Source organism: Suncus etruscus, chromosome 3 (genome assembly GCF_024139225.1).
Source record: "Suncus etruscus isolate mSunEtr1 chromosome 3, mSunEtr1.pri.cur, whole genome shotgun sequence".
NCBI classification, from domain to species: Eukaryota; Metazoa; Chordata; class Mammalia; order Eulipotyphla; family Soricidae; genus Suncus; species Suncus etruscus.
This window is the reverse complement of record NC_064850.1, coordinates 13,971,600-13,983,472: the sequence shown is the minus strand read 5'-3', so window position 1 is coordinate 13,983,472 and position 11,873 is coordinate 13,971,600. Positions and strand designations below refer to the sequence as shown.

General features: G+C 49.9%; 1 protein-coding gene across 1 annotated transcript in view; it reads right to left on the bottom strand.

The window, feature by feature from the left end:
• Nucleotides 1-905: 905 nt before the first annotated feature.
• The window catches only part of SUSD6 (sushi domain containing 6), a 48,361-nt gene continuing 37,393 nt past the window's right edge, over nt 906-11,873 (bottom strand). The window contains exons 2-5 of the mRNA XM_049770477.1: nt 9,234-9,431; nt 7,876-8,014; nt 4,870-5,297; nt 906-2,129 (exon numbers count right to left, since the gene is read on the bottom strand). Of these exons, the coding sequence (XP_049626434.1) occupies nt 2,104-2,129; nt 4,870-5,297; nt 7,876-8,014; nt 9,234-9,431 (791 nt within the window). The 3' untranslated portion in view covers nt 906-2,103. The remainder of the gene's footprint in view (nt 2,130-4,869; nt 5,298-7,875; nt 8,015-9,233; nt 9,432-11,873) is intronic.

Below are 11,873 nucleotides of genomic sequence, written 5' to 3'. Positions count from 1 at the left end.
AAAAGGTACTCTAGAATAGAATATGGGGTTCGGGAGATTGAAAATAGAAAGCTGTAGTGAAAGCAGTGAGATATTACAACTCCCTGTCCCCATCTGTCCTTGCCTTTTTTTTTTTTGGGGGGGGGGCTCACTTGGCAGTATTCAGGGTTTACTCCTGGAGGTGCACAGGGGTAAGAAATAGGGTACTAGAGATCAGACCCAGGTCAGCAGTATGAAAGGCAATCACTCATCTCACTACTATAGCTCCAAAACCATCCCCGCTTTGTTGTTTCCGAGGAAGAAACGGGCTCCCGTGGATGAAGGAGAGCCTATATGTCACGGTGAGGCCGCTGAGCTAGGACTAAGCTAAGCCTGCACCCATGTCCAGGGCCAGTGATGGCAGAGCTATCTCTGAAATGCTCCCAAGCTACAGGCCAGGCCCCTGCTCCTGGTCTGTGCGATTCTTTTGCCTCTAGCCTTGCACCTTCACCAACCTACTCTGTAAGTAACCATGCTGCTCTGGTCTTTGGGCACAGCCGTGAGGGCCCCTGGGTGAGCACCTGCCCTTCTTATCCTGAGGAAGACGTGTGGCAGCAGAGGCTTGGGGACAAGTGGCAAGTAAAGTGCAAGAGAGTGGAGGCAGGAAGCAGAAGGAAAGCCATTGCCCACACCTATGCCCAGAGCCACCCTGTCTGGTCAGGGGTTCAAAATATGTGGGGTACTTCGTGCCTCCCCATGGTGGCCAGAGGGGCAGCTCAGGTCGGATCCAACCTGGGGCTTCCACAGCAGAACCATCCACACAAGCCTGAACACCCCATTCTCAGAAGACAGGGGTGCCTGGCTGGGCTCTTCCATGGGTGGGTTCTCTGGGAGCATTTTGTGAGGGTAGAAGCCTCGAGAGGCACCAAGCCCACTCGTTTCCCTACCCTGGGCAGCAAGTGGCGCGCCTGTGAACGGCCTCTTGAGGCTGGGCCGGAAGACAAGGAAGCCTGTGACAGCAGTAGCAGCGACATGCGGAGTGGGGCCGGGGCCGAGCAGAATGGGGTCAGCAGCAGAGCATCAGCAGCAGCAGCAGCGGCGGCACAGCAAGCAGGGCGCTTCCTGGGCACAAGGACTAAGGCACAGACTGGGGGAGAGGCGGGGCTCGAGCTGCCGGCAGCTGTCTGGGGACTCGGGGTGTGCCTCCCTCCCCACCTTCCCTGACTGCCAGGGCCCCACGTGGGTATATTCTGGGGGGGGGGGCATCTCAGCAGTTCTCCAGACCCAGCTGCTGTTGGTCAACAGGCCTCTGTGGGCAGACCCCACAAGACCCCTTGTGTTCCGGGGAGACAGAAAACGCCCAGGCTAGGGAGAAGTGAGAACTTGCATGTTTGGAAGAGTCGTAGTCAGCCAGGCACCATCCTTCCCTCTCTCAGGAGCTTCTACTTTCCTTGGGGATTCCACAGAGCCTGGGCCCAGCATCCCTAAGCCCAGGGAGCAGGAGCTGGGGCAGCTCTGATCTGAACTTTGATGACTCTGCCCTCGACCCAGGCAATGTGCTACCAAGGCAAGCCCGTGAGGCCCTCACATCTGCCCCGACTCTGGAAACTCCAGCTCAGAGTTCTCCCTCCTGGCTCTGCTTCCGGTGAGGGTGGTGGGCGCCAGGTGAAAAGGAAACTGGCCTGGCTGAGAGGCAGGGGGAAGCAATGCAGCCATTAAGGCTTGTCAGAAGGCAACCAGCCTTGCATGGTGCAGAGACAGGACAGGGTCAGGGGGGAAAGGCACAAGTAAACACAGTGGCTCGCAGGCCCATGTGGGCTGGAGGGGACTGCTGCTGAGAGCTGGCTGGAGGGGACCCAGAGGGCTGAGGGAAAAGAAGGGCTCATCCAGCACATTCAGACACATCCCCGACACAGATGGGAAGGCTGGGCCAGGCAAGGAGCCAGGGCCTCTAGCTGTCCAGCAGGCAGATGGTGAGAATCTTCCTGGGGTGTCCAGCAAGGTGGGCCTGCAGGCCTCTGCAATGCACAGATAGACAAATGTGGAGGCGGCAGCTCAGGCATCCAGAGAAGGTGGCTAGAGTACAGGGTAATCAGACCCGCAGGGAGAGGGAGGAGGGGCAGAGGAGTGGCCGGCTGACAGCCCTCACGCTTCTTTCAACAGCGGGATATCTGCAGGGAAGGAGAAAACAGTGGTTAACCCTATACAGGTCTCTGCACACTGCAGGCATTAAAAACTAAGCCCCAGAGTCTGGAGAGATAGCACAGCAGTAGGGTGTTTGATGGTTCTAATCCCAGCACCCCATATAGTCCCCTGAGCCTGCCAGGAACAATTTCTGAGCACAGAGCCAGGAGTGATCCCTGAGCACCGCCGGGTGTGACCCAAAAACCAACCAACCAACCAACCAACCAAAACAATTAAGGCCTGTTTTGATGTTCTAGGCAAAGTCTCATCCTGTGCCTCTCTGCTGGGCCTTTCCTGTCCCTCTCTCTTCCTGTCTGATACAATCGTATCGTTCGTTCGGTCTGATGTGGTCAGCCACCTCCTCGTCTAGCCAACTCATACTAGCTAACTCACATCTGCCCTAACTCTGCTGATCTGGCTTGCCTTTTTTTCTATGATTAATACCATCCTACAAAGCTGAGTCCTGTAGACAGACATTCTCCCTCCTCCTTAAAAGCCACCTTCCACCTTCCATTCTGAGAGAAAAAAAAAAAAACTATTACTTCTCTCTCTAGGTCTGAGTCCTGAAATGTCAGTGGGTCAAGCAGATGTTTGCAAGGCTCTGAATGCCACCGCCATGCCATAGAGTTCAGGTGTGGCTGGCGACAAGCTCATTTACCTATTTTATACTGTGTTATACTTTGAACCCTTGTCCTGACACGGACCCTACAGCTGGACAGGTGTCAACATGCATGGACAGTAATGTACTGCAGGCCCTTCCTTTAACCTGGGGTTAATTACTTAATGCTTCCTTTGGTTCTATTTCCCACCAAGAAAGAAGGTAGAGTGTAGTCAACAATCAGAAAACTTTCGTTTGGTGGCAGTGAGGGCAGAGTGTGTCACACTCGGCTCAGAGGAGACTCCTGGCTGTGTGCTTGGGGATCTCTCCTGGAGGGATCAGGATGCTGGGGATAGAACCTGGATTAGCTGGTAAAGCAGGCAGTCTACCGCTATACTATTTCTCTGGCTCCCAGAAAACTTCAGCATGAGTTAAACCAAGCATTTAAGCCATAAAATATTCACTGTTCCTAGGATTTCTTAGGAAGCAGTTTTCTCAGAGGTTTCCTTAAAGGCAGGTTGAAGGTATTAGGTCCTCACTATCTACAAAAATAAAAACACTGAGTTTCTGTTTTCAACATGGGCCACAAAATTTAATTTTTTTTTTGGAGGGGGAGGCATCTCCACAGATGATCAGGGGTTACTCTTGGCTTTACACTCAGGAATCAGACCTGGTGATGCTCTAGGGATCAAATAAAACCCAAGTTGGCCGTGAGAAATAACAACTCTAACCACTGCACTACCTCTCCATTCCCTATCTTGGTTTTGGGCCAGGCCTGATAATAGTTAAGAAGTATTCCCAACTTCCTTCTAGGGATCACGTCCTGGTGGCACCGAGGCAACCACAACATAAAGGGTAGTTTGTGCTTTGGCTTTTGAGGCCAGATCTAGATGTGATCAGGGGCTACTCCTGGCTTAGTGCTTGGAGGGAGGTGTTATTCCTGACAGTGCTCAGGGAACCATATGAAGTCAGGGATTAAAGCTGGTCTTCTGCATGCCAAGTCTAGGTACTAGGCTAGCTGAGTCTAGTAAAAAAAAAAAGTAAGAGTAAAATAAAGGTATTTTAAAGTGAAAGTGTCAGACCTAATGTTCATTTCTTTGGGCTTTGGCAAAGGCAGAGGTGTCAGGAGATGGTAATTTCACTCTATGTTGTTTTGCCACAAAGAACGTACTGTCACCAGGTGTGGCGGCCCTGAGGTTTATAAATGCCAGTGGTGGAGCTAGAGAGACCTGGCTTCCAGTTCCAGTTCAGCTCTCATGAATGGGCTTGACCTCTGTGAGGCCACGATCACACCTAGCTCTCTGGATTTTTGCGAGACTTAACTGAGATCATGCAAGAGAACCAACTTAATAGAAGCTGTGCTGGAGCAACAGTATGGTGAGTAAGACACTTGCTGTGTACACAGCCAACCGGGTTTGATCTCAGGCTTCCCATATGGTCCACAAGCACTGCTAGAAGTGATTCCTAAGGGCAGAGCCTGGAGTATATCCCTGAGCACTGCCGGGTATGACCCATTAAAAAAAAGACTAAAAGAGGGGCCCTGAGCAATGGCGCAGCGATAGGGCGTTTGCTTGCATGCAGCTGACACAGGACGGATCATGATTCCATCCCCCAGTATCCAATATGGTCCCCCAAGCCAGGAGTAATTTCTGAGTGCATAGCCAGGGGTAACCCCTGCATCACCAGGTGTGGCCCCCCAAAAAAAGAAAAAATATAAAATGAAGCAGCTGAATGCTCTAGAAAAGAAACAGCTCAGATCTTCTGGGACACATTCCCATGATTTCTGGTCATTCATGCCCTTTTAGGAACATAGAAACTATGGTCAAGAGGATAACCCCACTTCTGCCTACTCTGATCAGCACAGTTCTGCAGACTTAACAAACCAGGGCACAACAGTGAAGAGTCCTGATAACACAGCCCATACAGCCCTGTCATAAAGCAAGAATGTGGAATTCTTTATAGGCTAGTAGCGCAGGATCATTTCTCTGCCCTCCACCCTCCATCCATGATTAGGGAGGCCCGGGGCCTGCCTCCCTCCCTTTCTCCCTCCTTCCCTCCCTCCCTACCCCCTCCCTCTCTCCCTCCTTCCGAGAGCTGCAAATAACTGACAATCAGAGTAGACCACCTACCATCTGTGTAGTCCTCGGATGTGAGGGATAAAAGGCTTTGTATGTCACTATTCTCTGAATCTGGGACTTCTTTGTGTGCTGGTCGGCTGTTCCCTGAGCCGGCCACCCAGGAGGAGGTGGCCGCCTGATGCACCATCACAGTCTCTGAGCCCCGAGATCCCCAGGCTTCACAGAGTCCAGACTGGCCCGGGGTCTCCTCGTCTCCGCCTGCAGAGGAGCAGGCGCCCGGTTCCTGCAGCTGCTGCTCCCTTGGCACATTCCTTCCGCTGGGCCCAGACCCCTCTGACAGCACAATCTGCACTCTGGGGTCAGCCGGCGGCACGCAGTGGCCGGAACTGCCATAGACAGCTTCCTCATATGACGGCAGAGCAACCTGAACTCCATCCACCATGATCGAGACTTGGTCCCCAGACACCCCCTGGTCTCGTCTGCGTGGGGAGAGGAAAACAAAAGGATTTGACAGAGACAAGCAGTACTGACACACCAACAGCTGTGGTTCTCGAGCAATTGCTTCACGCCAGACAGAGCACCGAGGGCTTGGCGCTCCATCCCACTGACCCTTGCCTAGGCCCTGTCCCAGACAGATTCCCCAGGACCACGGCTGAGACTCAGAGAGCTGAGATGGTCCAGTCACACTGCTGCAGAAGGCAGCCGCTGGGTACAATGGCAGTTCGGCCTGTTTCCTGAAATTACATACAGCAGGTATGGCTCTTGCCTAATACTTGGCAGACCCTGGCTTACTTATTGGCACCACAGACGGTTGCCCAAGTACTGTCAGGAGTGATCCCTTAGCAGAGCCAGGAGTAAGCCCTGAGCACTGCTGGGTGTGGTGCTCCAAGCAAAAAACCGGTGAGGAAAAAAAAACACTATAGTCTGAATATACCAGATCAAAGAGCAAAAGCATTTAATTTCCAATTAACCAAAAGGGGAGAAAAATGACTAATTTCGATGAAATTTCAAATAGCTATCTTTTTTTTTTTTTTTTGGTTTTTGGGCCACACCCTGCGGTGCTAAGGGGTTACTCCTGGCTGTCTGCTCAGAAATGGCTCCTGGCAGGCACGGGGGACTATATGGAACACCGGGATTCGAACCAACCACCTTAGGTCCTGGATCGGCTGCTTGCAAGGCAAACACCACTGTGCTATCTCTCCGGGCCCTAAAATAGCTATCTTGACTCTATGTGGAAATGTTATCATGGCTACATGGAAATTGTTATCAATTTTTTTTTGTTCATTTATTTGGGGGGGGCACACCCGGATGCACTCAGGGGTTACTCCTGGCTCTGCGTTCAGAAATCATTCCTGGCAGGCTCAGGGGACTCTTTGGGATGCTGGGGATCAAATCTGGATCTGTCTCGGGTCTGTCGTGTGCAAGGCAAACACTACCGCTGTGCTATCATACCAGCTAAGTTATCAATTTATTATATTTTTTAGAGTCAAACCTTATATATTCAGGAGCTGCTCTCAGCTTAATGTTTTGGGGGTCACTCCTGGTGGAGCTCAGGGAATCATACATAAAAAGTGGCTCCCTTGAAATCCTCTTTATTCAACTAATTATTTAACAATCTTAAAAGATTGGAGGGGAGCAACAGCACAGTGGGTAGGGCATTTCCTTGCATGCAGATGGGTTCTCTCTCTCTCTCTCTCTCTCTCTCTCTCTCTCCCTCTCCTCTTTCTTTTTTTCTCTCTCTCTTTCTTTTTTTTTGGTTTTTGGGGCCACACCCATTTGATGCCAGGGTTACTCCTGGCTAAGCGCTCAGAAATCGCTCCTGGCTTGGGGGGACCATATGGGACGCTGGGGGATCGAACCGCAGTCCTTCCTTGGCTAGCGCTTGCAAGGCAGACACCTTACCTCTAGTGCCACCTCACCGGCCCCATACTTGGGTTTGATTTCTGGCATCCTATATGGTCTCCCGAGCTGCTGGGAGACATTGCTGAGCACAGAGCCAGGAGTGACTCCTGAGTGCTAACGTGTGGTCCCAAAACAGAAATAAACAAAAATGATTATTTTTCTCTTCCAAACAAAAAGAAAAAAAAGAGGGAGAACCACATATAATGCACTGTGATTAAATGTGGCCTGGTCGGGCTGGAGAGATAGCATGGAGGTAAGGTGTTTGCCTTTCATGCAGAAGGTCATTGGTTCGAATCCCAGCATCCCATATGGTCCCCCAGCCTGCCAGGAGCGATTTCTGAGCTTGGAGCCAGGAGTATCCCTGAGCGATGCTGGGTGTGACTCAAAAACAAAAAACAAAAAACTATGTGGCCTGTTCCTTGTAAATTCCAAGGGAGATAGATTTTTTTTTTTTTGTTCCTTGTAAATTCCAAGGAAGATAGATTTTTTTTTTTTTTTTTTTTGGTTTTTGGGCCACACCCGGCATTGCTCAGGGGTGACTCCTGGCTGCCTGCTCAGAAATAGCTCCTGGCAGGCACGGGGGACCATATGGGACACCAGGATTCAAACCAACCACCTTAGGTCCTGGATCTGCTGCTTGCAAAGCAAATGCCGCTGTGCTATCTCTCCGGGTCCTGCTGTTTATTTTTAATGTGCTACAAGTTGTCTTATAAGTAGCCAGGATGGGAGAGCAGCCCCTCCACCTGAATCTGTCAGAATTACTTGGAGGATTGAGGACAACCCTGTCACTGGCCTTCAGCTGGTGAAGAGTGGGGTCTGGTGGTGTTGGGAATCACACTTTGAGAACCACTAAGTAGGGAAAATGACACAGGCCTGAAGTGGGACAGATCAAGCCAACTCTCAGTTCTGTCATCATCTAGCGGGATGGTCTTGAGTGACTTGATTTCTCTGAGCCTCGGTTCACTATGACTATTAAGGTAAGTCTATAAAACAATATGGAGACATGCCAGGAACAACCAGAAACTCAACATCTGACAGAGTCCCCTCTCTCCCTTGGGCACACAGCAGTCCAGCAGAGGCTGCAGGGCCTACCAGCAACTCTCTGCCAAAGGCAAGTCCCCCACTGCAAGGTCCACTCACTGCTGCTGGACTCACCTGCTGTGATGAAAGGACTTCAGCTTCGGCTGCAGGAGCACAAATAGCACAACGAGGAGGAGAATGAGCGCCACGGAGCTTGCAGTAGAAGCCACTATGGACAGCGTAGGGACACCGAGGGACGTGTGGGCATCTTTGTCTGCAGGACAAGTCATCATCAGGGGTGTTTGGGACATGAACTTCACAGCTGGTTCTATTAAAGGTGCCCCTGCCTGTACCCTGAGGCCTGTGCCACCTCAGGAGTGAAATTGCAGGTGTAAATACAAGTTGTTCACCAAGAGCCATTTCCCGATCCTCTTTGCTGTGGGCCTTAGGAGATCATTTGACATCTCTGCTGGAGACCTCACGTTTCCAAGCCACTCCTGACCAGTGTTTAGAAACAGGTTAGGAGACAGCAACCATTTAAATGAACACACCATTCCATCATCTCAGTCCCACCCATTGTTCTCTCCACGTGGCAGGAAAATTTCTAAGAATAGTACTAATTCCAGCTAGTCTAAGATCCTATAGCTGATGGGAAACCTTAGGCTAGTATCCACACTATCTGGGGTGTCATGGCATATTGCCCCCAGTATACAACACAAAGAAGGTTATATGACACATACTTTCCTGTAGGCAGCAGGATTTTCCTCTTACATGAAAAGAGGAGGCACAAGGGGGGAGACGCAGCTGCTGGCTGAACTCTAGGTCTTAGCTCCTTAATTAATTTCTGTTCAAGGAAGAATAATATGAAAGAGCAACTAGGGAAGGTGTTAATGTTGTCATGGTCAAAAATCAGCAGCACCTGGCTGGGCAAGAAATCTGCAGCATCAAAGGGACTTTATACAACAGAGTAAAGAATAAGCATAGCCTCTGAGTCTTTTGTGGCTCAGCTGAACAGAGGGACACGCATCAGGACCCTCAGAGGTCATTCACAGAGATGTGAAATCCCAAAGGGAGGCTTCAGGACATCACAGGGGGTCAATTATATCCCCAAACTACAAGGGGCTCTGGAGAAAACAGGCACCACTTCCTCATAAGTTCAAAGAAAGCAGAACCCTAGGGGAGGAGGGTGATGGAGGGCATTGGTAGTGGGAACGTTACACTGGTGGGGGGTATTCTTTTTTTTTATATATAACTAAAATTCAACTACAAACATGCTTGTAATCATGATGCTAAATATTTTACATTTCAAAAAGAGAGAAAGAAAGAAAGAAAGAAAGAAAGAAAGAAAGAAAGAAAGAAAGAAAGAAAGAAAGAAAGAAGGGAGGGAGGGAGGGAGGGAGGGAGGGAGGGAGGGAGGGAGGGAGGGAGGGAGGGAGGGAGGGAGGAAGGAAGCAGGACCCCAGAAGCACCCCTTTCTTATCAGCCACACTGACCCTCGTTGAGACGGCAGCTAATCTCCATGTTTGGTTTCCATTCACCGTTCTTACAGGTCAGGTATTTGTAATCGCTTTTCAGCATGTAGCCCTCAGCACACAGGTACTCGATGACACTGCCCGAATTCAGGGGATCTCTGCATGGCCGGGGGTGGCAGATGTAGCCACCATTCTCAGGCTCTGGGGGCAGGGAACACACTGCGAAGACAGAAGAGGAAGAGGGTGGTGAGGTTTTGCTGTGGGAGTCCTTCTCATGCCACTCAGGAGGCTGGTGCTTAGGCTTCAACAGGAAACACAGGAGGAACCAGACCCTGGGAAAGGCTGTTGGTCAAATCTGGGGAATTCAGGTTATCACTGATAGAAAGGGAAGTGGGTTGGCACAAGCGGAAGGCTGTTGCTTGCAACATCTTCCCTCTCCCTTCTTAGGGGTCCTCAGAGAGAGAACTGTATCTATAATAGAGCAACAGGCTCACAAATTCCAAAATTTAGGAACTCTTACGTATCAGAAGGGCTTTAAGAAAATCAACTGAAAAACAATGAGTGAAAGGTAGTAGAATATCATTAACCTGCAATGTGGTTCTGGGAGCAATGCAAATCCTGTTCTCAGCATCAACACCACAAAGGGCAAAGTCAAGGATAAGGATGAGCCACTGGAGCCTCAGCTTTTCTTTTTTTGGTTTTTGGGTCACACCTGGCAGCACTCAGGGGTTATTCCAAGCTCTATGTTCAGAAATCACTCCTGGCAGGCTTGGGGGACCATATGGGATGCCAGGATTCGAACCACTGTCCTTCTGCATGCAAGGCAAACACCCTACCTCCATGCTATCTCTCTGGCCCCATTTTTTTTTTTCTTTCAGGAGAGAGCACGAACATAGGCCCCATTTATTTTAATTAAATTTTTATTGAGACCCATGTGGATTACAAGTCTTTTGGGGCTGGAGCAATAAGCATGGCAGTAGGGCATTTGCCTTGCATGCAGCTGACCTAGGACAGACGGTGGTTCGAATCCCAGCATCCCATATGGTTCCCTGAGCAAGCCAGGAGCGATTTCTGAGCAGAGAGCCAGGAGTAACCCCTGAGTGTTGCCAGGTGTGATCCAAAAGAACAAACAAAAACAAACAAACAAAAAAACTCAAAAAACCAAGTCTTTCACAGTTATATTCAGTTACTTAGCGACCCACCAGTGTTGACCTCCTTTCACCATAGTTCCCAGCATGCCTCCCATACCTTCACCCTTAGTCTCCTGGACTGCTAGTGTAACAGGTCCTTTTGTGTGTAGCTTGTTGTAGCTTGGGCCTCTAGAGTCTATTGTCATTGACTTTGGGTTGGGTATGTAGGTCTGACCATTTTTGATTTCCACTCAATGTTCCTGAGACCATTTGGTCCCAGGTACCATCCATTTGGCCCCTCAGCTTTCTGCTGGGTTTCCTGAGAGGCTTCAGGAGACCTTGAGCCCAGGAACATCCTCTAGAACAGGCACAGAGACTCTGGGAAGTTCCATGGTTTCATTTGGGCATGGTTCTCTTGTTTTGAAACTCTTTATCCCTGACCCTGGTGGTAGCCCTGGGAGCAGAGTCAAGCTTTTTTTGTGCGCCTGTCCTCCAGCCACTAGCAGACTTTGCTTCTCCTGCAAGTAGTAAGAGACAGACAAAAAAGGCGGTCACCTTTCACTTCCCCTAACAAATCTGAGATATCTGGGAGTCGGACCATAGTTTTTGATGGTCTGAGAGAAGGTGTTCACCCTTGCACAAGATAACCACCACTCTCTCAGGCAGATGTGCCCTAGGGCCTCTCACCAAGAACCAATACTGCCCTATTTGTTCTATGTTCAAAGACCTACTGGCAAGAGGATGGCTGGCTTGGTTGTAGGATAGAGACTAAGTCTAGAGCTGGTGGCTTCTGTGGTTCTGGTGCATTCTTGGTCTCTAAGTCTAAATAAATGGGGGAAAAGCTCCATTTTCAAAGAGCCTTTGTGCAACAAAGCTGCAGTAGGTGCCGCCAGGATTCGGAAGTCTGGGTAGCGTTTCTGAACTACCAGGACGGCTCCTTGTGGCTCAGGAGCACTATTTTGGTCCCAGATCAGGAAGCTTAGGAAGAGGATGGCAGCACATTTCTTCATTTCTTTATACCTGACATGAGCAAAGACATCTTCACTCTAGTCACTATGGCACACAACATGGAAGAGGCACTTCTGGGCTGGAGTGAAAGCACATCGGCAGGGTGATTGCCTTGCAGGTGAACAACAAAGGACGGTACGATTCCCAGCATCCCATATGGTTTCCCCAAGCCTGCCAGGAGCTATTTCTGAATGCAGAAACCAGGAGTAACCCCTGAACACAATGTGTTTTTGAGTCTGGTGTGGCCCCCCAAACCAAACCAAACAAAAAACAAAACTAAACAAACACTTCAGCCGTACAAGTACCAGTGGGAAAACACCGTAAAACTCCACCATGCTTAGTGAGCGAAGACCCAACCAGTGTTAACCAGCTATCTGTATAAACTCTCAGCCTCTCTGATAAGGACTTTAGAAAGCAAATGTTGAGGGTTCAAGAAACTCACAGAACAGGCCAGCCAGGTTTCTAAGAAAACTAGACAAAGTGCTTTACAAACTTTTACATTTTTCCCTGTTCTGTTAGGGTA